Raw genomic sequence first — 25,794 nt, 5'->3', positions numbered from 1 at the left:
TCACATGTTAGAATTGTATTACTCTTCCTTTGTAATGTCAATGAATCATAGAATCTTCCATTGACAATATGATATAATACCATGTTGAAAATCAAAGATCATATTATCAGGTTTCCTTTTTGACCCGATACCTTAGGCTGAGATTCTAGACTTCCTAGCGGAAACATAGAAGCCGACAAGAAATTTTTAATTCATATAAAAAAAACAAGTCGTCCTCTTTAACCTATGAGACAATTTTCTTGTTTAATGTAAGTGGATTAGTTTAGCTGTTGCTATCAGGAATGGACCCGATGTTTATTATTATTTCTCATTATGTAATGGCAGTAAGAACCGGATCATGCCTACCATTTATGGCTTAATTAATATTTCAAGCTCACCAACTTTATGCGATTGAAATTTAATTATGACCATTTATGAACTGGATCATTAGATCTGAAGCACTCAATCTATAAAAACTATGAAATTTAATTATAAATCAATCAAATATTAAACAATAAGATTGAAAAAAATTCATTTATACAAAAGAATTTTAAATAATACCAATTAAAATAATGAGGATAAAAATTGAAAAACAAAATTAATCTTATATTTGATTGAAGGATGAAATTAAAAACAAAAATCAATTTAGTAAAAGGATCAAAAAATATTCAAAAGAATGAGGATCAAAATTGACATAAAAATAAAAAATAATATTTTGATTGAAAGGTGAAATTGAAAAGAATAATAATTTTTATAAAAAGACCAAGAAAAAAAATAAAAATGAGAACAATGAGGACCAAATTGGAAAACATAATACCATCAATTTGGATTGAATGATGAAATTGAAAACTAATGAAACTTTTATATAAGGGCTAAGGAAAAAAAAATAGAAATTCAAATAATAAAAAACAAAAAACCTTTGGGAAAAGATGAAAAAGCCCTTTGAGACTAGTTTTAATTTTGGTCGTTTTATTGTGCTTTTGAATATATTTTTTTTATATTTATCTAAATACAAAATTACCTCTCATCTTACATGATAATAATAATAATAAAAAAAACTATTTTAAAAGTATCAAATTGGCCCTTAATGCTAGTATTGAAATTTTTTGCTTTTAAAAGGTCTTTTCACGATGAGAAAAAATATAATTACCCGTGATAAATTTGAAAATAATTAATGTGCCTCGTAAAAAGATTTTAATATCTTCAATAACTAGTTATAGGTATTTTTTTGTGAGAATGGAAAAAAAAATCATTATAGTTTTTTAGAGAATATAATTTCCCAACTAGTTTTAGTTTTTATTAATAGTAATAACTCATAACCTATATATTTTACAATTCCGAGAATATTAAGCTTAAAAGGTGAACTAATTATCGCTTTCAAGTACATATCACATGTTCACATGAATTTAACATGATGATCCATTTGTTTAGTAATGTAGTAAGAAGTATTTTTTTTATTAAAAATATATATTTTTAAAATTTTTTATTTTTAATATTAATATATCGAAATTATTAATATATTAATTTAATATTTTTTAAATAAAAAAATAATTAAAAAAAAAACACTTTAAGAAATAAAAATAACAACAAGAACTACCCAATTTTCTAAGCCCCTGACACGATGAAGTTACCTTAAGTAAAGTCGTCTTTACTATTATTCTTTTGCTTGTTAGGACGATATTAACAAAGTCAGAGACGGCTGCAGCCGAAATTAGCTTAGTGCTTCGGGGGAGGTGTTTGTAAAATATTGTTTTGACCTTCTGGAAGAAATGATGTACAGGTCTTGATATAATTTTTTATTTAATAATTAGATCGAGCTTAGATTTTTTAAAATATTCTACAAATAAATAAATAATTGATATTCAAAAGGCCATCAAGTTAGACCCATAAATCATTGTTTTTATCAGTTTTGTTATTTTTCTATTTAATTTTAGGTTTTCTATCTTAATTTTGGATTTGTTTTTCATTTCTCCTATTTAATTGATTCTATTTTTTTTTTTCCACTTCTTCATCTTTTTTTTCTTTTTCTTTTTTTTTAAATTCTATCTTCCTTGATCTTTGATTCATTATTTTCTTAAGTTCAGCTGCATCACACAAACATTGAATTTTTAAGCAGTTTCCTTACTGAAATGTAAAGAAGTACCTATTGAGAAAATCTAGACTAAATTATCCATAATTATCATGAATTTTGAGTTGAATTGAACTTAATCCATAAACTTTAATTATTATTTTTAATACTATGAATTGTTTTTTAATTTTAAAAAATAGGCTTTTTGTCCAGGTTTTTATCCCTCTGATAATTTTATTTATGCCTTCAATTCTTAATACAGTGTCCGCCTTTTCCAACTAAATGGGTATTCAATTCGTAGGATATTTTTGGGTGTTTTTTTAAAAGTAGTTTTTATTTAAAAAAAAAGTATTTTTTTATGATTTTAATATATTAAAGTTAAAAATAATAAATAAATTCAAAAATAAATTAATTTACTATATTATCAAATGAAAAGCCATTTTAAAAAGCATGTAATCTTAAATAAACACTTAATCTGTTAAAAATTAATTTGTGTCTCCGTTATTCGTTAATTAACAGATCAAGAAACTTCTATAAAAGTCTTTCGCTCTCGTAAAAATGGGTTTTTTTAAGCAAAAAAGCTATTAAAACACTTTCAAGCCTTCATCATCATCTACGTTTGAATTCTTTAAAAAACAAAACTATGCACGCACGGGATCAAGCTTAGAATTTCATAAACAAACCTTGAAGACAAGTCAAAGACGCCTTAATTTGATCAGGTATTTATTAAAATATTTGAATCTCACTCCACAACACATCGAAACCTTGTGTTTCTGTAAAGCATCAAACCCTAACTCGTGTTCGTGAAGAATCCAAGTATTAATATATATATACACACACACACACAAACCTTGAAGACAAGTCAAAGACGTCTTAATTTGATCAGGTATTTATTAAAATATTTGAATCTCACTCCACAACACATCGAAACCTTGTGTTTCTGTAAAACATCAAACCCTAACTCATTTTCGTGAAGAATCCAAGTGTGTGTATATATATATATATATATGTATATGTATATGTATGTATATGTATATGTATATGTATGTGTGCGCGCGAGAAAGAAATAAGATTGTTTATCTTTGTATTTTAAAATAATATTTTTTAATTTTTTTAGATTATTTTAATAAACTGATGTTAAAAATAATTTTTAAAATATAAAAAATATTATTTTAATATATTTTCGAACAAAAAATACTTTAAAAAGTAACCGCAACCACAATCTCAAATACCTGAATAAATAGAACAGTGCTCCTATAATAGTTAGGCTTTTGCGTCCTGCACAGCACTGAGATGGTGTTTGGATATGCTGGTGCGGCTGCGGTTGAAAAAAAAGCAGTATCATATATGTTTGGTTAACCACGAACCACAGGTTATTTGTATGTGGGTCCCAGTAAAAACTACGGTTCAATTGTAAAAAGTGAAAAGCAATTACACATTTCTTTTCATGCGTTTCTCCTCTCTCTCATCACCGATAATTTTAAAATTACTTTCAAGAACAACCCCTTACTTTCCCAACTGTCCTCTGTCCCTCGTTCTCAATTTCCCAACGGTCACAAAAAAAAACCCAACAAATTGATGGTGGAAGGTTGTTGTAGATCAATAACGCCCAGTTTCAACATTTCCCTAAACTGGTCCTCCATGCGTTTCACCTCTCTCTCACCACCGAAACTTTGCCCAGTAACCACTGTCAATTACGATCCTCACAACCTCACAAATTTTTTTCTTGTTTCGGTTGCAAATCTATGTAATTGATGAACTAAAACCCCAATTTCCTTCCCCAAACTGTTCTCCTCTCTTTTCTCTTGCTACAGCCCCATTTCTATTTTGCCCTAAAAAACCACCAACGCCGGAGCAAGCTTCTTCCCCTCTGTCCATTCTTTCCCAACGAAGATCGAAAACACAAACTTTCACCGATCTGTCCCTCCACTGTTACAATTACAGAAAACCCCCAAGAGATTCGTGCTGGGAAAGTTCCACGAGTGAGATACCAGTAAGTACTGTGCGTTCCCTTTGTCAATTTTGTTTCACATGTTGCTCAAAATCTAATTTCTGTAATGGGTCTCTATTTTTTTTGTTTTTGCAGAACAAAGCTGCAGCACCGTGGTGGTTTGCAGAACAAAGACAGAGACTGAGGTCAGTTCCTGCCTTATCTCCATCTTCATTTTCGTTTTTTGTATATGAAACATTGCATGTCTGTGATGTTGCATGCTCTATTACTATTAACACTGCAATTGTTGAATTGATCTACAAATTTCATTGATGTTGCTGCTTGTGTTCTATTTACTGTGCCTTTATCAAATTTTTTTAATTTATAGCAAATTTCATTGCTTCTTCTGCTTGTCCTCTGCTTTGCATGTGTTTTTAATTTTTTTCTACTTGAAAACCTGCATTTCTGTGATGCTCTGTGTACTGTGTTACCCATGTTAATTTTATAGTAATTGTAGCTCAAAATCTATTTTATCTTCTGGGTCTCCATTGTATCTGTTTGCAGGACAAAGCTGCAGAACCGTGCTGGTTTGGACACCTAAAGAGATAGACTGAGGTAAGTTCCTGCCTTATCTCCATCTGCATTTTCAATTTTTTAGATGAAAAATTGCATGCCTGTGTACCTGCATGATCAATTACTGTGTGTTCTGCAATTGACAAATTCCATAGCTGTTGCTGATTGTTTTCTGTTTACTGTGCCTTCGTCATTTGTTTTGAATTTAAAAGAGTTTAATTGCTTCCATATACTGCTTGTCTGCTGTTCTTTGTTCTGGTTTTGTTTTTTATGTTTACTACCAGCTGACAGTGCTGCTGCTGGATTATTTGCTTACTGGAAACAATGTCATGCTTTGAAATTTCATTTATGTGTTGTTCTGCATGGTCTGATATGTTTGCTATGCACATTGATATTGTTTCTGTTTGAGCAACTGTTGATGCCTTTACTGTGCGTGTGTTTATTGTAATCGTAATGAGTGCCCTGTTAGCATGTCGTGTAGGATTATGTTTATTTCTACTTGTGCAGTCAAAATCAGAATTTTGAGTTTCTTTTTTTTGTGTTTGCATGCTGCGAAAGAAAGCTGGGTTTCTTTGAATGTAGAAATAGATTCTGTTCTGTTTGTTTTTTTCCCTCTGTTTTTAGCTTCCAAACAGCATGATGGCAATGAAGTGTTGCTTGATAATTCAAAAATTATCTCATGGCTGAAACTTAGTTTTCTGAGCAATTGAAATTAATGGGTTGCAATTAGTTTTCATTACAAATTAACATGAACATTCTCATTCAAATACATGCATGGTTAATGTTTGTTGCTAACCACACAGCTTTTGTAAATGTTGAACATTGAGTGTTTTATTAGTGTTTAAGTCCACGGTTTACTGTTGCTGTTTTTTTGTAATTCATATCAGTTATTGATTTCAAACTTTTGTTAAATGTGTTAAAAGATATCATGGAAGGTCTTGAATCTTTTGATAAGGTTGCTTGGACAAAGGAAATGTTGCATATATTTTGTGATATATGCATTAAGGCAATTGATATAGGAATGAGACCTAATACTCATTTCGATAAAACGGGGTGGAAATTTCTTATAACATCATTCAAAGAACAAACTGGCCATGCATTCACTAAAACACAGTTGAAAAACAAATGGGATGGATGCAAAAAGGATTGGAGGATATGGAATAAGCTGGTTTCTGAAACTGGTGTTGGCTGGAATAGTGAGTTAGGCACAATTGCAGCTAGCGATGAGTGGTGGAAACAAAAAATTCAGGTACATTCCTTGTCATCCTAACAATTTCTTTTATTGTTGTCAAATTCTAACCCCAAAATTTTAGTAGTTTGATCTTTCATTACTTGATTTAATTTATATGCAGGAAATTAGAGGAGCCAAAAAATTCAGACATGTTGGTATTGAGCCGTCTTTGAAGAATAAATTTGACCGAATGTATTCCAATATTGTCGCAACTGGAGCGTATGCATGGGCTCCTTCATCAGGTGTACCTGCTGGTAGTGATGTCGATCCTGGTACAAGCAATGCCGACATTGCTTATGATGGTTTGGAAGAGGGCAGTGGTGATTCGGAGGAAGATGTGATTCCAGATTTCCAGACTGACATGGCTCGAATGGTTGGAGGGATAAATATGTCTAACAGCAGCAACACAACAAGCGGTGGCAAAAGAAAAGAACGAGATCATTATGATGTGCGAGGTAGAAAGAAGAAAACAGCTGGAATTGGTGTTCAGCTGCTGTCAAGGTGAAATCATCTACTTGAGAGTATGTCGACTAAGAGTGATTCGACTTCTTTGAATATGGATCGCGAAGGTTGTAGTATTCGCGAGGTGATGGATGAGCTGCACTCAATTCCTGGAGTTTCAATTGAAGATGAGTTTCATGACTTCGCTATGGAGTATCTCAGTTTAAGAAGGAAAAGAGAAATGTGGGTCAGTATGGGTGATAAGCAACAGAAGTTGAGATGGTTGCAACGAATATATGCACGAACTAAACGTGCTTAGCTGACACATGGTATGATTTAAGTTTCTTAACTATTAATCAATTAACTATGTTCAAGTGCTTTGGATATTTATACATGTTTATTTTTTGTTGCAGAGTAATGGGATGCCGGTTTTTAAAAGAGTAGTTTCCATTTGCCGAAGTTTGTCCGAGACATTATATTATTCCACATTTCATGTAACCACATATGAGCATATCCATTTGCGGTAATTTATGTACTGTTATATTTATTAAACTGCTTTTCGGGAGTTAACAGACTTGTATGAGAAATTGCTGGTTGTAATGTTGTATTTTATCTAGGAATTACAATGTTTAATGGTTAATGTTAAATGGTTGACCCTTTAATGGAATTGGTTGTTAATTTACCTTCACTGTTTTGTTCCCTGTATTTTTTTCTTTGCTGTCGTGAGGTTTGATGGGAATAATAATACATGTTGCTGGTGTTTCTTTCCTTGGCTGCATTTTTTCCATTGGGTAGCTACTGTGAGCTTGTGATGTCTGAAAAGAAACCCCTTTTACAGTTTACTGTTGCTGTTTTTTTCTTTGCTGCCGTGAGGTCTGATGGGACTAATAATACATGCTGCTGTGTTTCTTTCCTTAGCTGTAATTTGTTCCATTGGATTAGCTACTGTGAGATTGACATGTTGCTGGTGATTCTTTCCCTGGCTGTAATTTTTTTCATTGGATTAGCTACTGTGACATTGACATGCTGCTGGTGATTCTTTACTTGACAGTATTTTTTTCCATTGGGGTAGCTACTGTGAGCTTGTGATGTCTGAAAAGAAACCCCTTTTGCAGTTACTGTTGATGTTTTTTTCTTTGTTGCCATGAGGTCTGATGGGACTAATGCTGTTGGTGTTTCTTCCTTTTCTCAAAGCTTGGTCTTGCTGCTGGTTTTTAACTTTTAACTCTGTTTTTATTCCTTTTAACTCTGGTGTGAAAGACTACATGTCAGGATGGTGTACATATATGAGCTGTAAAAGTACCATTATATGCTACTTTTACAGCATATACATACATGTGAATGTACTTATGTTGAAAGCTAAAAAATTGTAAAATAGACGTAAAGAGCATTGAAATTTTTCTATATAAAGAGGAATGTTTGCATCATATTTTTCACTGAAGTAGCTTTCTTCATAACAAGCTTCTCAAACCTCTCAGCTGCATTTTATACAAGCAAGTAGAATACTCCTTTTTTGTTGGCTTTACAGGTTTGGAAAAAACTTATGTCGCACCAACTCTTTGATAGTTTTTTTATTGAATGATATTTAATTATTTAAAGTTTTTTATTAACAACATATAATTTTTTTCTTGTTTACATGTAATTGAAGTTATGGATGATCCACGATTTAATGACATATTTAATGAAGATTTCGATGGTAATTATGATAATGTAATGAACCGCATTGTAGACCAAATTAATTATCCTAGTTGTGAAGGTAGTGGTGCTTCAGTTGATGGTACCGGAGATGATAGTAATGGAAACGACTCCGACGATAGTAATGACGATGATGATGACGACGACGTTGACGATGATAGTGATGGTGACGAAGCATTTATTATAAGGAGGCATTTTGATAGGAAAAAGTTAATTATATGCACAGCTGGAGCTATAAACACGTATTATATTAATTATATGTATAAAGAACCATGTATGGTTTCCTATAACACAGGGATGCGTTGGTTGTCGGAGGTTTTAAGAGGTCATTGGAAACGAAGTGTTAACATGTTCAGGATGGACGCAACCACTTTGTTGAGTTTGTGCACCGAATTAGAAACGCACCATGGCTTAAAACCGTCAAGAAGAATGAGCGTTATTGAAAAGGTGGCAATGTTTCTATTTACAATAGCAGTTGAGGCGTCAAATAGACAAGTGCGGGAAAGATTCCAGCATTCAGGTGAAACTATTAGTAGATGTTTTAAAGAAGTGCTTAAATCATTACGTTTGTTTGTTGTGGAAGTCATAAAACCAGTAGATCCACAATTTACGAGCACACCAAGAGAAATTGCTATGAATCCAAGATTTATGCCACATTTCAAGGTAAGATGAATTTTTTTTTATAATTAACTAGTTTAATTAAGTTGTTCAGAGGAGTATGAAATATGTTATAAATGTTTATGAGTATTATAAATGTTTTTGTGGCATGTAGAATTGTGTCGGTGCAATTGATGGAACACATGTTCGTGCCTGCATACCATCTGCAAATCAAATTCCATTTATTGGACGAAAAGGTGTACCAACACAAAATGTCATGGCTGCTTGTAGTTTTGACATGCAATTCATGTTCGTGTGGGCAGGATGGGAAGGCAGTGCACACGATACGCATATTTTTCTTGAGGCTATTGACAGTAGCAATATCAAATTTCCAAAACCTCCGAAAGGTTGTGATTTTGACTAAATTGAAGATTTAGTAATTGAAGGAATATAATTTTTTTCCAGTTTTGTTTAAAATTACATGTTATTTTTTGCAGACAAATACTATTTGGTTGATGCTGGATATCCAAACGAGTATGGGTATTTGGGTCCCTATAAAGGCGAGAGGTATCACTTCCAAGAATTTAGGCGTCGTGGACAACCAAGTGGTCGGAAAGAAGTGTTTAATCGTGCACACTCGTCACTACGTAACGTGATCGAACGTTCTTTTGGGGTATGGAAACAGAGGTGGAAAATTTTGCAAAACATGCCTGCTTATCCATACAAGACACAAGTTGAGATTGTAGTTACATCAATGGCACTACATAACTATATTAGAAGGAGTTCGCAAGATGATGCAGTTTTTTCCGAGTATGATCACAACCCCAATTTAATTCCAGATGACTTTTTACCTGATATTGTTCAGGCTTCGGTCGTTCAAGGCTCACAGAGGCCTTCACGTATGGATTTTGTACGCGATGGAATTGCAAATAGTTTAATGAAACAATAAAGGAGTACATTAATGTATGAGGATTTTTCATTTTGTTATGTAATCATAATTACAAAACACCTATGTTTTGGAATTATATATATGTGTTTATCTATGTCCTTTTAATTAATTCAAATCAAATATAAAATACAAAGCATATTAACAAAAAACAAGAACATATTTTTTTTTAACCACAGTTTTACCAAACACAAAATTGCTTTTTTTTCGACCACAATTTCAACCACAATATTTTAACCAAACACAAGAAACTGTTTTTTTTAAAACCACAACTTCAACCACAGTTTTAACCAAACACCAGTTTTTTTTTAAATCAACCTCACAAAAAGCACTTTTTATTAAACTGCTTTTTTTACACCACAACCACAAAAGCTACTGCAATACTAAACACGCCCTGAATCTCCTTAAAGAAAGCAAGATGCTCATATCTTGATCTATATTATAATATGAACTAAGTTTGGTTATAATTTGATCATGAAGATACCACAATATACACCACAAAGTTGTCACTAGAACTTGATTATTACTAGAAAAATATTTTTTTAAAAATTATTTTTTGATCTAATTTTTTTATGTTTGGCGGACTTATAGAAAGTTAATAAAAATAAAATGATTTTTGTTCAAAGAAAAAGTTAAGCTTTTATTCTTTTATTTTTATCTTTGGAAAACAGAAGGAAAACATCTCATAAAAGAAAGGAAATTGTGACTCTTGCAAATATATAATTAATATATGTTATATAAACTTGAAAATAAAATTAATAAGTTATTTTTCAGTTAATTTGTTATGATGTACTCAATCACTGGAAAATATTTTTTAATATATTTTTTATAATACTGTCAAACATTGAAAAATAATCTACTTTCTTAAAAAAAAAAACTTTCTAGCAAAAAAAAAAAAGAAAAAAAAAAAAAAAAGGATCTAAAATACAATTTCATGTTCAGATTAACCCTGTAAAACATCAGCTTCGCAATTGATGAACAAATAACAATATTTAATTGGTTCTTGCGTTTTTCCAGTAACTCCTACCCTTCTAAGGTGAAGTGTTGTTGGGTGGTGGTCTTCTAACGTGGATATTGCGCTGTCATGGTGATTTCATTTGTTGAAGTAGATTTATAATTGCTTGAGGAAGACTGTGTACGAGGAACATTCCTTTCTAGGAAAAAACCGGGCTGCTTTGGCTGAGGCAATGAACTCTCACCGCCCAACATTAGAACTGCAGTTGACATGTTTGGCCTGTCATCAGGTTGCTGCTGAACGCATAGCAGACCTACATGTATGTATCGTATTATTTCCGACAGGGCGTGAGAGGCACCTAATGTATTGTCAGTCAGTTCCAAAGACCTCTCTTCCATCCATAGTTTCCATGCCTGAAACATATCAAAAACTCAAGTCACACCGTTTCAACTCATGTTTACCTCTGTTATCCTTGACCATGCAATCAGAAATGGCTATCAATGCATGTGAGTGTGATTAATTGTTCAACACAGAAAGATTCTTGTACACTTACATGTCCGACAAGGTTGAGGTGATGATTATGACTGAAAAATCCTCTGTTTTTCCTTCCACTAACTATTTCTAATACTAATACCCCGAAGCTAAAGATGTCCGATTTCACAGAAAAGAGTCCCTCAACAGCGTACTCGGGAGCCATGTAACCACTGAAAATATTATTGTAAGGGAAAAATGAGTTCATATAAAGCATCATAGATTGAATTATAGGATGGATCTAAGTATACTTACTATGTTCCCACTACTCTTTTTGTATTTGCCTCGGTTTGATTTCCGCCGAATATTCTTGCCATTCCGAAGTCTGAAATTTTTGGGTTCATATCAGTATCTAGCAGAACATTGCTGGCTTTTAGATCTCGATGGATAATCCTGAGCCTTGAGTCTTGATGAAGATATAGAAGCCCTCTAGCAATTCCATCGATAATGCTAATGCGTGTAGGCCAATCCAGTAATTTACTTCTTGATTGATCTGAAGATTTTCTCATTGAAATCAGTGCTATCAAGAACTAAAAGCTCAAAACAAAACAAAAAACAATGGCACATTACCCTTTATGGAATCTAAAATAAGTCTGAAGATTTGGAAAGGGACTAACCAAAAATGAAATAATCCAAGCTTTTGTTGGGCATGTATTCATAAATCAACATTCTTTCGTCTCCTTCAATGCAACAACCCAGAAGCTTTACAAGATTGCGGTGTTGAAGTTTCGCTATCAACAAAACTTCATTTTTGAACTCTTCAATCCCTTGTCCAGAATACATTGAAAGCCTCTTCACTGCTATGTCTTGCCCATATAATGTACCCTAGAAAAGGCCATTCAAAATCATTATACACTTTTGATATAGTTGTTCAAAAAACTGTTGCTTTTTTACCTTGTATACAAGTCCAAATCCACCTTCCCCCAACTTCTTGTTGCTTGAGAAGTTACCGGTCGCTTTTGCTATTGTGCTCAAATCAATTATCGGCAACTCCAGCTCTTCCTTCCTGCTGTGGCTATCATAATCCATTTCAAGAATGTTTTTCATCTTCCCTGGAAAAAATGGTAGAACGATTCAAGTTTTTAGTTGAAAGATGATCACTGTGCTGCTAGACACAGACATGTCTTTCTGTAAGTATACTGATCAATTTCTGTCCAGAATTGGAGAAATATAAGAAACCAAAACCAAATGCAAACTGATTTTACCTTGGTTTCTAATTTTCCTTTTCCTCCTATGAAACATCCATCCTAGTACAGAAACTCCAGTGACCAATAAAATCGAGCAGACTATGAATCCCACTAGCATCTCGCTTTTCGTTCTTTCATTCCTCTTGATGTTATCTTGATAATTGAGAGAAGGGTTAGAAGATGTTAAAGTGCAACTAGTACAATTGCAACCTGTCTGAACCTGAACACAGCTACCTACTAAATGCCTCAATCTTGCAAATTTACGGGGTTGCCATGAAGTTCAGAATAAACATGAGAATCTTACAGATTCAAGGTACTGTTTAATTTTGCTATTAGAAAAAAACAAAAAAAGAAGTAAGGGTAAGAACCATTAGAGTACCTAGATATGAGGCAGCCATCCGTATATAGAGGTCCTGCCCTGTATTGACAAATTCTCTCAAGTCAATCAGATCACCAAACCAAAGCAAGCATCCACTTCCTCGTCCTCTGACATCCATATTTGCATATGCCATGCAAGAGCAGTTTTTCAAACATAACTCCTGGCATTCTCTGAGGCTGATGCTCGTGTTATACCATGAACTCGATGTATCTGGCAGTTTCATTCCCGTGTGCTTCACAAATCCTTCTCCTCTATTACAAGTCAAGGTAGTCCTTCTAACACACCCACCAGACCAGTCTTGGAAACTCCAATCTCTGGCAGATTTTGGCTCAAATCCATCCAAGCATGCGCACACGGGGGACTTATCAATGTTACATTTAGCATTTGAACCACAAAATGAATAAGCGTCACACTGATCTTCACCAACAGCAAAGTAGCGAGTCCATCTATGCATTTGTGATATCCAGGTCAATCTCTCTACAACTCCTGAAGCATTCACCACAAACCGCGATGCCACCGAACTGTTTAGAAGCTCAAAATTGAAATAGACCTCTTTATCATTCAACACAAACTCGTATCTATATACTGGATTTGGCCTCAATCTAGTAGCCCCTGTAAAACGAATGCCATTCCATGATCCAGCTCTGAATTGTATTGCCCTCCCCTTCTTACAAACTAGTTGTTGATAACCACGAGGATCTATTCCAAGACTATACTCTCCTCTAGCAGGATCATCTAAGCTTTTCCAGGATGAAATGGACCAGTCTAGACCAGTAACCAAGTTTCTTCCGAGTTTCATGTCTGGAAGATTGGTGTCGCCTGGATAATCAAAGCTTTGCCATAAAAAACTCTCTGGGTTGCTATCATTTCCATCTTTGACAACAAGATTTCCTGATTCCAAGAGTTGAGCAACTGGATTGCTTTTCGGTGTGGTCCTATTAGATGACCAAACAACGTCTTTTGTGCCATTTAGAAGAAGAAGAGTTCCTTGATTAGTGAAATATAGAACTCCTGAATGATCGAAGATTGGAATTTCTCTGTTGGCCACCCAAACAACAGTTCCAGTAGAGAACTTCTTGTACCAAATGCCCAAGTATCTCCTTGTTGAACTACCTGGACTGAAAAATCCAAGTTCAAAGTTCTGGCCAGCTGAAACTATTGTGTCACCATCTCCGATAAATTGACCTGGACTAATGATGTCTGGAGCATTGGAGACTCTAATGGTGGAGAGTAGAAAGGAGTAGACAAAGAGTCCTCGTAGGCCACCTGCTGTTTTCCTCATGCCTCTCTTCATTGAAACTTGATGGTGTAATACACAGAAAATAAGACTGCCAAATTGGACCAAATATGATATAGCTCAGCATTAAAGGCATTTACACATAAGGATAAGAGAAGAATCATGAGCTTAGATAAACTTGTCAAAATAAAGGATGACCCGCACGTAAGACCTGGTACCATGGATGCGAGTCAACTGGCTTTATGCTATATCTCATGTAAGAACGAGGGTGGTCTTGACCTCAAAACTGGCTCTGATTCAATTGCACTGTTTAAGGTTTGCTTTTGAATTTTCCGCTCCATATCTCAGCTTGAATCTCAGCGTTTATTGTTGTCACGAGTATCTGATTCACGGCTAACAAGGAAGCAACATTTTCAATAAAGGGTTCCCTCAAACAACCGATGTTTTATTTGTCGTTAGACCAGTGATACCATGTGAATACACGGAGAACATGCTCATGCCAGTTAGAAGATTAAAAAGGAATCGCAGCAATATGTGGTTTGATTTCATTTTTAAAAAAAAGTAATTCACGTGATGAAAATATTTCAGGTAAAGATCCCAGGTCCAAGTCTTTGGGAAAGTGATATATTTACATTAGATTTGTCCCACTCGTAGAAGCACTATTAGTTTCAATCTCTATATAGAGATATCCTTTCAAATACATTCTAGTATGAAAATGCTCCGAGTCACTGTTCATGCAGTTTTTTTTTTTTTTGTCATTTTTTAAAAAATGTTGCTATTTCATGGGAGATTGTTCTTTAACATATTTAGTATATTGGCTCATGTTCTGTAGCGGGTTAATAAAAAAAATTAAATGTAAAAAAAATATTTTAAGCGTCTTGAGTATTGCGATCATGTCAGACCCAAGCGATATGGGTCTAACAGCCATGCCAGACTCATGAGCCTTACACCAGATCCAAGCACCTTAGATCTGACGGGCATGTCAGACCCAAGTCTGAGCAGGTGATGATTAAAATGTTGAGACTTATAATCTTTTTTTATTTTTTATAAGCAAAAACATTTAAACTATCATTGAAGTATCCTAAATAGAAATCTAAGTCTATAAATTATTTATAAATAACAAATCATCATAAAAAATTAATTTAATATTTTAGATCTAAAAATTCAAATCATATCTTTCTATTGAAATAATTCATTTTTTATGTTTATGAATTTGTTATTTTTTCAATAGAAATTCTATCTTCTCTCTCTCTCTTTTTTTAACTATATATGTTTTTTAACTCAATGCCTAGGTCTAGCATGACCCAAGCATCTAATCCTCGAATCATGCTAGACCCAAGCGACTTGGGTCTGAGCAGATAATAATTCAAATGTTGAAACTTATAATTTTTTTATTTTTTTATAAAAAAAACATTTAAACTATCCTTCAAGTATTCTAAACAGAAATTCAAGTTTAAAAATTATTTATAAACAACAAATAATCATAAAAATCTATTTAACATTTTAGATCTAAATATTTAAATCATATCTTCCTATTTAAATAGTTTATTTTTATGTTTATGAATTTGTTATTCCCTCAATAGAAATTTTATCTTCTCTCTTTTTCTCTCTCTTCTTTTTTCTCTTTCTTATGAATTTTTATTTTTTATATTTTTTTAATTAAACTGATCAATGCAAAAAAATGTTTATTTAATGGGTGGTCATTTGTGATTTTTCACCAACGACAACATTATTTTATATTTTTTTTAACAATACTAGACTATATGTGTTTAGTTTCATTTTACATATTTTCATTTACAATGCACACAAAAAAGGAAAGTTTGTTTTTGAAGACATGAAATAAATCACTTAGAACATAACATTTTTTTTTCATTTTTCCCTCTTCGAATATAATAAATTTATAAAATAAGTTGCACAAACAAAAAAGAGTTTACAATTAAGTTCTACTGCATATGAATGAAAATACATGCTTGAATGAGGCAGTGTTTGTTTTTACAGTCCAATCATGCTCTTAAAAAATTTTATATTTTTTGACCCAAGTGTTTGGGTATGGCAACAATGTCAAACCCGAGCCTGGGTGGCAACAATGCCAAACCCAACCATTGTTGCCAGACCCAAGGCACTTTGGTCTGGCATGGTTGTCAGACCCAAGTAGCTTGGGTCTGGTGTGGTTTCCACACCCAAGATGTTTGGGCCTGATGTTTTTGTCAGATCCAATTCGCTTGAGTCTGGAATGGTTATCAAACCCATGGCGTTTGGGTTTTGGATGGTTGCCAAGCCCATAGTGTTTTTGTCAGACCCAAGAACCTTGGATCTAGTGTAGTTGCAGCAACCAAGCCAGACCTAAGGCACTAAAATGGCAGAGAAGAAGCAATGAATGAGAAGAAAAGGAAAGCCAAAAAAACATTTCGTGAAAAGATGAGAAATTAAAAGTGAAACTACTATTATAATCCATAGTAAAAATTCTTTTGATCTACAATGATTTTACCATACTATTTAACTTTTATTATAATTATATTATAGAAAACACTAGGCCATGGGGAATATTTACTATGAAAAATACATTATCTCACAAAACCACGTGGACTCTCTATTCACAATGTTTTTTTCTTAGTAACGGTAACAAGGTAACAAGAGAAGAATAAAAAAATATTTGTGTACTTCGAGAAAAAAAATGAAATGTGGTAAAAAAAAAAAAACTAAAAAACACCCGATATATAAGATATCTAATAAATTCAAAAATACTCGAGTACTCATCCATCTATCTTTTATTATCAATGTAAAAGAAAATAGTCAAAATCTAATTTCTCCACGAAACAATTATAGAGGTACCTCTGATATAGTTAGAAGAGTTTTTTGAAATTCCAATATATAACTATTTCTCATGCTCATGCTCAGATCATCTACGCGGAAAATTAATGTTGAAGTATTTTTGGAAAAAATAAATATTTTTTTATAGTTAATTTAATGCATTTTTTATTTTTTTCTATTTGAATGGGATTTTTTTAGTTTATTTTCTATATTCTGTATTACTAAGGTTTTTTTAGTTTTATTTATATGTAATATTCTCGAGATTTAGTAATAAAAAATTCAAATAATCACTAAATGATTATAGGAAAAGTAGGAAATTTCTTTTTGATTTAAATCCTCACCGAAATTTTTACAAAAAATTCTGCAGAGTTTCTCCTATATCAAGAATATCTCAAGTTATCGAAAACAACCTGTATTACTTTAATCAAGATTTCCAACCTTTGATCCATATCCAAACAAATTGGGTGTGTTTGCACCGCGTTATCAAAAATTTTTGAAAATTGTTTTTTGCTTAAAATAATTTTTTTTATGTTTTCAGATTGTTTTGATATGGTGATGTCAAAAATAATTTTTTAAAAAATAAAAAACTTCATTTTGATGTATTTCTAAGCGAAAAGCACTTTAAACCCTCACCGTTACCACAATCTCAAACAAACACATATTTAGAACAAGATTTATTGAAAATATTCAAAGACAACATATTATTAATTAATTAATTAAAATTTATAAAATCTAAAACACTCATACAATATACTAGCAAATAAATTAAGTTGGAATTTAAGATTAGATTACTTAGCATCACATAAGACATTAATCTAAGTACTTGACAAGGAAATTCTAAGGTTTGGTCAATTAAGTACAAGACATATGAAATATGAAGATTTTCTTTCCTACATACATAACACAAAAGGTGACAAATTACATACATATTGTAGAGTCTTTCTTTCCAACATAGTCATAACACAAAAGGTAATAATCTTAAGCTCCCTAATATGCACGTTTCAAAAAAGATCTTTAAATGCGTACATAGTCCATCATTAAATCATTTATAGACATAATAATAATATTTTTTAACATTAATCAAATTTTAAAATTCTTAAATATTCGATAAACATTCATAATAACCCAAGAATTTAATTCTCTGTCCATTTAATCTAACCTTAATTTCTTTAATTAAGAAATTGGTTTCTAAGACTAGCCATTAGATAAGGTATTAATTATACTATCCAGGATCCAATTTAAATAGTTTTCCAATCAACAGGACACAAATTTTATTAACAATGATCTAATTTTAATATTTGCCCATTTAACAGGGAATTAATTCTATTATCCAGGAATTAGTTTCAACAAACAAATGTTCATTCAACAAAGCAATGGCTCCATTAACTGGAGCCAATTTCAACATATGCTCATTCAAATAGGCACTAGTTTTATTATTCAGGAAATAGCTTCAGCAATTGTCCTTCAACAAGGCAATAATTCCATTAAGCAGAAGCCAATTTCAACATTTAATAATTCAATAGAACACTAGTTTTATAAAATAAGAACTAGTTTCATCAACTAAAAACTAGTTTCATTATCTGTCCATTTGACATGACACTAGTTCCATTAACTAGGATCTAATTTCACCATTTATAAGGCACTAGTTTTATTAACCATGAACTAGTTTAAACATCTAATAATATATCAAGCTAATCAAATTATGAAGATAGCATTTAAAACTTATTTGACTTAAGAATTCTTTAAAGAGTAAATTTATAATTTTAAAGAGTTAAAGTCTTACCTGCTGCTCGAGACAATCCAACTCTTTTTTTTTTTAGATCCTATTTTGGAAATCTCTCCTGAATCAACATGATTTCCCCATATTATTAACCTATCAATAATTTCAATGTGCCTATATTCAAAGTGCACATAATAAAAATTCTTTAATTCAATTCAACATATATTTTTTTCATTTAATCACCAAATCACTCTCAAAGTTTTATTCTTTTATTCTATTTCCTCATTATTTCCTCCCAAAAACATTTCCTACATAGTTTCATATGTTAGTGCTAAACAACTTTCTTTTCATAAACATAACATGACTAAATTCTCACCATTAATAACTTGTATTTATTTATTTATTTATTTCCATCCTCTCTTAATTATTTACATCTTCATATACTCTAAAGTGCACCTTATATCACACTTAATGATCCTATTATCAACACAATTTTTCTACAAAGATTATCAAGGTTAACAAAGTTTCTAAAGCAAACATAATTAAATTTTCTTCACCGCTAACATTTGAGTTCTCATTTCATTTCAAATCTTCATCATCAATATTATAACTGCACACATCAAATACATATCAATTTATAACTTCCAACTACATCATAACACATCCACATTTCTTTCCCTTTTTGGCCGGCCATTAACACCTTTAGGCACCAAAATTCTCACTTTAATTTCAACAAATCCCTTACTTGCTTTTTCTTTCAAATTTGGTGTTTGATTCCATGTTTTCACAAGAGTTTCTCTCAATTTTTATGTTTTCCTTAAGGATTTTTATCACTTTTCCAAGCAATATAGCAAATTTCTTACATATATGTATGTGTGTGTGAATGTAAATAATTTGTTAAAATCTCACTATGTCCCTCAATAGCACCCTTTTTATGTTTTCGAATAAAATTTCCAGATCCCAACACTTGTTTATAACAAATTCTTACACGTGTTATTTTGAATTTCATTTAGTTACATGCTAGTACTTTCAATTATGTATAAATCACTTCCATTAAATTTTTATTTGTTTTTCTGTGTTTTTTTTATTTTCTAGGTATTTTCATTATCGTTTTTTTTTACTTGTACATAAACTTTTTCTGCAAACTCCTGAGACTATCATCATTCCCATAATAGCTGGGAGTTTATAAAAAATATTGTTACTCATTTGTTTTGTTTATTTATTTTATTATTAATTAAATTTTATTCCCCAATTAATTTTAATTAACTTTTAAATTTCATCTGGAGTTTACATTATGTATATAAAGAGTTGTAATAGCCTTTTAGCAAGTGACACAAAAATAAATAAATTTCATAATTTGGATGTGTACCCATAATTATGGTGTTTTTGGTCTTTGAGAATTTTGACTTGTGACAAACTCTGTTATCATTCGTTTCATTTACATCAATTAGTATCAAAATTCAACGATTCATGATAGTTTTAATTAGAAGTCGTAGAGAATGAGTATAAAAGTTCAATGATTTCTGGTGATTAGTTACTTGTGTAGGAAATGATGAGAGATTTCCCTTAGCAAAAACACATCTAAGAATTAGTATGTTCTTTTTATTTGTGTTAATTTATTTTTCTTAATTAATTTATTTTTTTAATTTGCATTATTATAATTTCTAATTTTTTATTTGAAGGGAATAATTTTACTATTTTATTTTTATATTCAATATTACTAGGGTTTTTTAATTTTTTTTCTATAATTGTAATGATACTTTGACAAGTCAAACAAGAGTTAATAAAAATTGAATATTTTAAATGTTTTCTCATACTTGTATAGTATTTTTAGTATTGTGGCTTTGGACTGGGCTTGATTATCATGGGCGGGCCATTCTAAATTTAAGCCCAATATTAACAAAATTATAGCCTTAGAGATTGATTCAAATGTCTCCAGTTAGGCAGATATTCTAACGATTTCGGCCTTGTTAAGTCGGCCCTATTGGTGTCAAATGCAAGCCCAAGCCCAACATCATATCATACACGTCAAGAAGAATATTAATTATCATTCATCGTCATCAGTCCTCATATCATAATTGTCACGCTTGGAAATTGACTCAAAAAATAAAAAAAATAAAAATTCAAAACTCAATTTCTAACAAATCAAATATTAAAGTAAAATAGTGAAAAAAATCAATCTAAAAAAACAAAAAAACCAACCCAAGTCCATCCAAGTTAGCCTTCTAAATTCATGACATGATTATGACATCAAGATAACTTGTCGAAAGAAAATTATATAAAATAAAAAGTTCAATTCTCAAACTAATAAACTAATCTAATGTTAAAGAGAGCAACTTTAAAAAATCAAATTTAACAAAAAGAAGTGAAAATTATTCTTTTTATTTTTTTTTATTCCATCTTTATTGAATTATTTTTTATTTTTATCAAAATAAAACGAAATCAAATGTTGATGGATAAAATTAAAAAAAAAATTGATCAAGAAAAGGATTAAAAACAAAACAATTAGCAATTAAAACAATAAGGATCAAATTTGATATAAAAATAAAATAAAACTAAATAGTGAAGGAAAAAATTGAAAAAAAAATAATTCAAAAATGGATTTAAAATAAAACAAATAGAAATAAAAAGATTGATTATAAAATTTAATAAAAAAAACAGGACACCTTTAAAATTTATTTGATTTTATAAAATCAAATATCAACTAAGCTTTGGAACTTTATTTGATATGTTTATTAGATACAAATCTTTCAAAATAGAAAATAAGAACTTTATTTGACAAATTAAAAATATTAAAAGCAATGACATGTATTGGATTAAGAATTTCCCTTATTTCTCTTCTTCCCTTTACTCCTTCAAATCACAGGAAACTACTGCTGTCGAGTTCTCAATTTGCTCCATGACTTCCCACTACGTACCGTGTGGTTCCTCGATGTTATAAAGCAATTTCTCAATTTGCTCCTTCAAATGCCAAGCTGTTCCCTTCCCTTCTCTCCTTCTTATTGATCGATCGAAAGATAAGATGTCTGTCTCTTTGACCATTCAGATTGTAGGAAAACTGTTGTTGTCGAGTTCTCTATTTTCCATTTGTAATTACCAGACTCAAGAAATTCCTCGTCAATGTTTTCAAAACCATGAAATCGAGGATGTTTGTCACAACTACAATGCAAACCGAACATTGTCTAAGAAACATCGACAAACTCAAACATGCCCCAAGTTCTCAGTGGCTAATATGCTTAGAAAAACAGTTCCTCAGGTATATACTCTGACGTACACATCGCAGGAATTATCTATCTAGCTTCCAGGATAGTTATATTTGCTTCATTTGTTGAATAAGAGTCTTCATTTCTTGATGTTGCTTCGCTGACCGAACCCCTTTCTATGAAGAAACCAGGCTGTTTAGGCTGAGGCAACACAGCTCCTTCATTTGCTAGCATGAAAACTACAGTTGACATTACTGGTCTGTCTTCAGGGAGCTTCTGGACGCATAATAGCCCCACCTGAATACACCTTAGAAGTTGGGATTTTCCGGATGTATCCTCCAAACCTGTGTCGATTAATTCCGAGGCCCTGCCTTCATTCCACATCAACCATGCCTGTGATAACCCAATATATTCCTAGTTATTCAGCAGGAAAATCAGAAAGATATTACATACTTCCTTTCCATGTGATTGTTCCTACTTACATGTCCTAAAAGATGGTGATGGTGATCCGGGTGAACAAAACCTCTATTCTTCTTACCACTTATTATCTCTAACAGAAGCACACCCAAGCTGAAAACATCAGACTTGACTGAAAATTTTCCATCAATGGCATATTCAGGAGCCATATAGCCACTGCATAAAAAAAAAAACAAACAAATATAGATTTTTTCAACTAATAGAAGCATGTGAATTTAACAAAGAGAGCTTACTATGTCCCAATAACTCTTCTTGTTTTTGTTTCTTTTCCATCATCGCCAGATATTCTTGCCAAACCAAAATCTGAAATTTTAGGGATCAGGTTACTGTCTAGCAAAACATTGCTTGGTTTGAGATCCCTGTGAACAATTTGAAGTTTGGAATCTTGGTGGAGGTAGAGAAGTCCTCTTGCGATACCCAAAATAATAACAAAACGCTCTTGCCATCCCAATAACGCACTTCTTTCATGATCTGCACATCAATTCATCTCTTGTAAGTCATACTACAATATCTGCTGTAGGATTGGTGCCCATAGGATCAAACCCAAGGGAATTAGTTTAATACATGAAGAACATTGCATATGCTTAGGGAAGAAATGTGACAAAAGAGACAATGAGTCAAGGGGATCAAACCAAAGATGAAATAATCCAAGCTTTTGTTAGGCATATACTCATAGATTAACATCCTTTCTTCTCTGTGTATACAGCTTCCCAAGAGCCCAACAAGATTCCTATGTTGAAGTTTGGCAATTAAAACTACTTCGTTCCTAAACTCTTCAACACCTTGTCCTGAATTCATTGACAGCTTCTTCACTGCAATTTCTTGTCCTGTCAAAAGTTTACCCTGCAAGTTTTCATGTAGAAAACTCATTTCTTTACCATTTTGAGTTAACAGAACACAATGCTTTATTGTAGTTATCTGCATTACCTTGTAAACAGAACCAAATCCCCCAGCTCCAATTATACTGTCCGGCGCGAAATTGTTTGTTGCAGTAGCAATTGTATCCAAATCAAACAGAGGTGCTTCCATGCCTTCCTTCCTGCGGTCCATTCCTACTGAAAGAATAAAATGACTTAAAACCTGCTTTCCAATAAAACAGTGTGCTAGCTATTTTTTCTTAGCGGCGAGGTAGGATAAGAGTTCGTACCCTTCCTCTTTATTTTCCTCCAACTAATGCAGAGCACCAAACCTGAGACAAAAATGCCTAACAAAGCAGACATTGAAGCCACGAGGGCAGTCTTTAACATTTTCTTCCTTTTCGAGCTACGCGCCATTTCTAGAAAATAGCCACAAAGAAAATGCAGTTGGTGAGAATAATTTTCAATGCCACGATTTTCTCTTAATAATAACAAAAAAAAATAAAAATAGAAATGCAACCAGGATAAGGTCTCGCTTCCTTGTTTTCTCCCATAGATGAAGGCAAGAAGTCAAATCTTGAAATTCAACGTGTCTTGCTTATGTTTTCTGGATAGACATCTTAATATAACTTTGACAATGCAAGGAAGGTTCATAAATGAGAAAAATAACACATACCTAATTCTGAAGCTGGTACTCGTATATGGATATCCTGTCCTATCGTACTTCCTGATTGCTCTCTAATGTCTATTAGGTTCCCAAACCACATCAAGCAGCCACTGCCATCTCCACCTCCACTTAAATTTGTAGTAGCAAAAGCTGAGCAAGAACAGTTCTTGAAGCACTCTGCCTCGCATTCCTTCAGATTCATACTCTCATTCAACCGAAACTCTAACAAATCAGGCAATTTTACCCCTGGAAGCTTGAGGAACCCCTCACCTGATTGGCAATCTAATGTCAATCTCGTCTCACATTTTCTAGACCCATAAAAATTCTGTATATCCAATTCCTCTTCTGGTATGGATTTAAACCCTTTCAAACACTCACAGATAGGTGACGTCCTAGTTCTGCAAATACCATTAGCACCACATTGCCCATAATTCTCACACGTATCCACAGGTACTGAGTATATAGTTGTCCATCCAGAGTTCTGACCATACATCACAAGACGTTCTACTGCACCTGATTGATTCAGGGTTAATCTCGAACAAACTGAATTGTTCAAAAGCCTGTACGTGTAATATATTTCATCCTCATTACGAACCAGAATCGGTTCAAATACTGAATTGTGGACTTTAGGAGTGCCACCAAAGAAAATTCCATTCCATGGTCCGCTGCGGACCTTCTTCACAGATCCTACAACAATAAACAATTGAGGTAAACCATGAATGTCAAGTCTATAAGTAAAGTCTCCAGGGGATGGATCGCTGATACTTCTCCATGTGATTAAGTACCTTTCTTGACCAGTCTTTAAGTTCCATCCCAGCTTCATGCCTGGTAATAGTGTATCTGATGGCTGGTCAAAACTCTGCCATCGATAGCTTTCAGTGTTTCTGCTACTACCATTGTCCCTAACAACAAGATTTCCAGAATCCAATAGCTGTGCGACAGGACCTGCTATAATGCTTGATGACTTTGAAGACCATATAATATTCTTTATTTGGTCGAGAAGAACAAGATTTCCCCTGTTGTCAATTGTTAACACCCCAAAATGATCAGTGAGTGGGTTGTTTCTGTTCGCAACCCATACAACTGTCTCAGGGCTCTTCTTGTACCAAATTCCTACATACCGATATTTTGAGGTTCCAGGAGAGAAGAAACCTAGCTCAAAACTTTGAGATACAGAAATTAAAGTCTGGCCATCTTTGACAGGTAGATCTGGAGTTATGATATCAGCAGAAAATGACAAGAAGTGGAGAGATTGTATGAACAAAGTGCTGAAGAAGATAAAGAAGGGAAGGCTCTCCATTGTTGAAATGAAAGTTTTCAAACATCAAGTGTTACCACATAACGAGTAAAATCTACCCGCATGGATATGAAAGATTTCAGTGATAAACTCTAGATTGGAGGTGGCAGCAAAACTATTTGGTTTTACATTTAGCAAAAAAATTCCATCTCCTTCTACAAAAACAACTGGAAATGTTCGGAAAAAAAAGTAAGAGAAAGAGCACGACAAAGGCAAAACTTAACTCTCAACAGTGACTTTTAAATTGGGTGTATCCTGCCGGCTTGTACGCATAATACTTTCCTTCATTTTCTTTTTCTAGCTCGCAATTTTATTGTTTCAGAGTTGAAAAGTTAGAGCTGTTATTCGCACCTCAATATAATTATCCACTTGAAGAAATATCGGGTGATGGCTAAGATTAGGTGTGAAATTGAATCTTGTGAGGATGCTCTGCAGCCAAAGAAAAACTTGAAAGAGCGACGACAGATGATGTTAGGTGGACGGTTAGTGAAAAATATTACATCTTTTTCAACGATGGCAGGGAATATTATATTTAAAATTATGAAGAATATTAAAAGAACACGATAAAATATTGTAGCTGCACTTTATATTTTGATCCCTGAAATTTCTTGTTTTTCCATATTCAATCCTTGTAGTTTCAGTTATGTTTGTTTCTGTCCTTAAACTTCATTTTCATCACGTTTCAATGCTTCCACGCCAAGGAATATCTGACCTTTTTTTAAAAAAAAAAACAAATATGGCTCTTCACCTTTTAACCTAATTTTTTTCATTTTGTTTTTCAATGTTATAATACATTATCTTTAAATGAAATGATTAAATGATTTTTAAAAAGTATTCCTTGGATCTGACCTTTTTTTTAAATGCTTTTCAATGTAATGTCATAACTTTAAAATAATATTAGAGATTTTCTACTTATGTTAAAAATTATTTTATGAATAATTATATATGAAATTTAAGTTATTTATTCTTTTATTTTTACATAAAGTCATAGAAAAATAATCAAGATATTATTT

General features: G+C 32.5%; 4 protein-coding genes across 6 annotated transcripts; 2 read left to right on the top strand and 2 right to left on the bottom strand.

The window, feature by feature from the left end:
- Window positions 1-5,478: 5,478 nt before the first annotated feature.
- On the top strand, window positions 5,479-6,541 carry LOC18103391 (L10-interacting MYB domain-containing protein-like). Its single transcript, XM_024592129.2, has 3 exons — window positions 5,479-5,799; window positions 5,903-6,282; window positions 6,358-6,541. Exons 1-3 carry the CDS (start codon window positions 5,479-5,481, stop codon window positions 6,539-6,541), a joined length of 885 nt encoding a protein of 294 aa, XP_024447897.1.
- Window positions 6,542-7,872: 1,331 nt separating this feature from the next.
- Window positions 7,873-9,463, top strand: LOC127905925 (protein ALP1-like). The gene is made up of 3 exons (XM_052456955.1): window positions 7,873-8,580; window positions 8,690-8,921; window positions 9,012-9,463. The coding sequence occupies exons 1-3, from the start codon at window positions 7,873-7,875 to the stop codon at window positions 9,461-9,463; spliced, it is 1,392 nt and encodes a 463-aa protein (XP_052312915.1).
- An 887-nt stretch (window positions 9,464-10,350) lies between these two features.
- LOC7460865 (G-type lectin S-receptor-like serine/threonine-protein kinase At4g27290) lies at window positions 10,351-14,059 on the bottom strand. The gene is made up of 7 exons (XM_024581606.2): window positions 12,513-14,059; window positions 12,152-12,286; window positions 11,841-11,998; window positions 11,564-11,771; window positions 11,202-11,439; window positions 10,969-11,119; window positions 10,351-10,828 (listed from the first exon to the last, which is right to left on the bottom strand). Exons 1-7 carry the CDS (start codon window positions 13,804-13,806, stop codon window positions 10,523-10,525), a joined length of 2,490 nt encoding a protein of 829 aa, XP_024437374.2. The 5' UTR covers window positions 13,807-14,059; the 3' UTR covers window positions 10,351-10,522.
- Window positions 14,060-20,980: 6,921 nt separating this feature from the next.
- LOC7462370 (G-type lectin S-receptor-like serine/threonine-protein kinase At4g27290) lies at window positions 20,981-25,278 on the bottom strand. Of its 3 annotated transcripts, none has more exons than XM_052445280.1 (7): window positions 23,494-25,278; window positions 23,108-23,236; window positions 22,888-23,015; window positions 22,593-22,803; window positions 22,194-22,431; window positions 22,022-22,116; window positions 20,981-21,897 (listed from the first exon to the last, which is right to left on the bottom strand). In XM_052445280.1, exons 1-7 carry the CDS (start codon window positions 24,782-24,784, stop codon window positions 21,857-21,859), a joined length of 2,133 nt encoding a protein of 710 aa, XP_052301240.1. In that variant the 5' UTR covers window positions 24,785-25,278; the 3' UTR covers window positions 20,981-21,856. The 3 variants fall into 3 exon arrangements, with proteins under 3 accessions (XP_052301240.1, XP_052301241.1, XP_024437304.2); XM_052445281.1 differs by having other exon boundaries at window positions 20,981-21,876; XM_024581536.2 differs by having other exon boundaries at window positions 20,981-21,876; window positions 21,966-22,116; window positions 23,494-25,276.
- Window positions 25,279-25,794: the final 516 nt, after the last annotated feature.

The sequence above is a fragment of the Populus trichocarpa genome, chromosome 11, assembly GCF_000002775.5.
Source record: "Populus trichocarpa isolate Nisqually-1 chromosome 11, P.trichocarpa_v4.1, whole genome shotgun sequence".
Taxonomy (NCBI): Eukaryota; Viridiplantae; Streptophyta; class Magnoliopsida; order Malpighiales; family Salicaceae; genus Populus; species Populus trichocarpa.
Note: the sequence above shows the minus strand (reverse complement) of the source record. Positions and strands in the feature narration are given on the sequence as shown.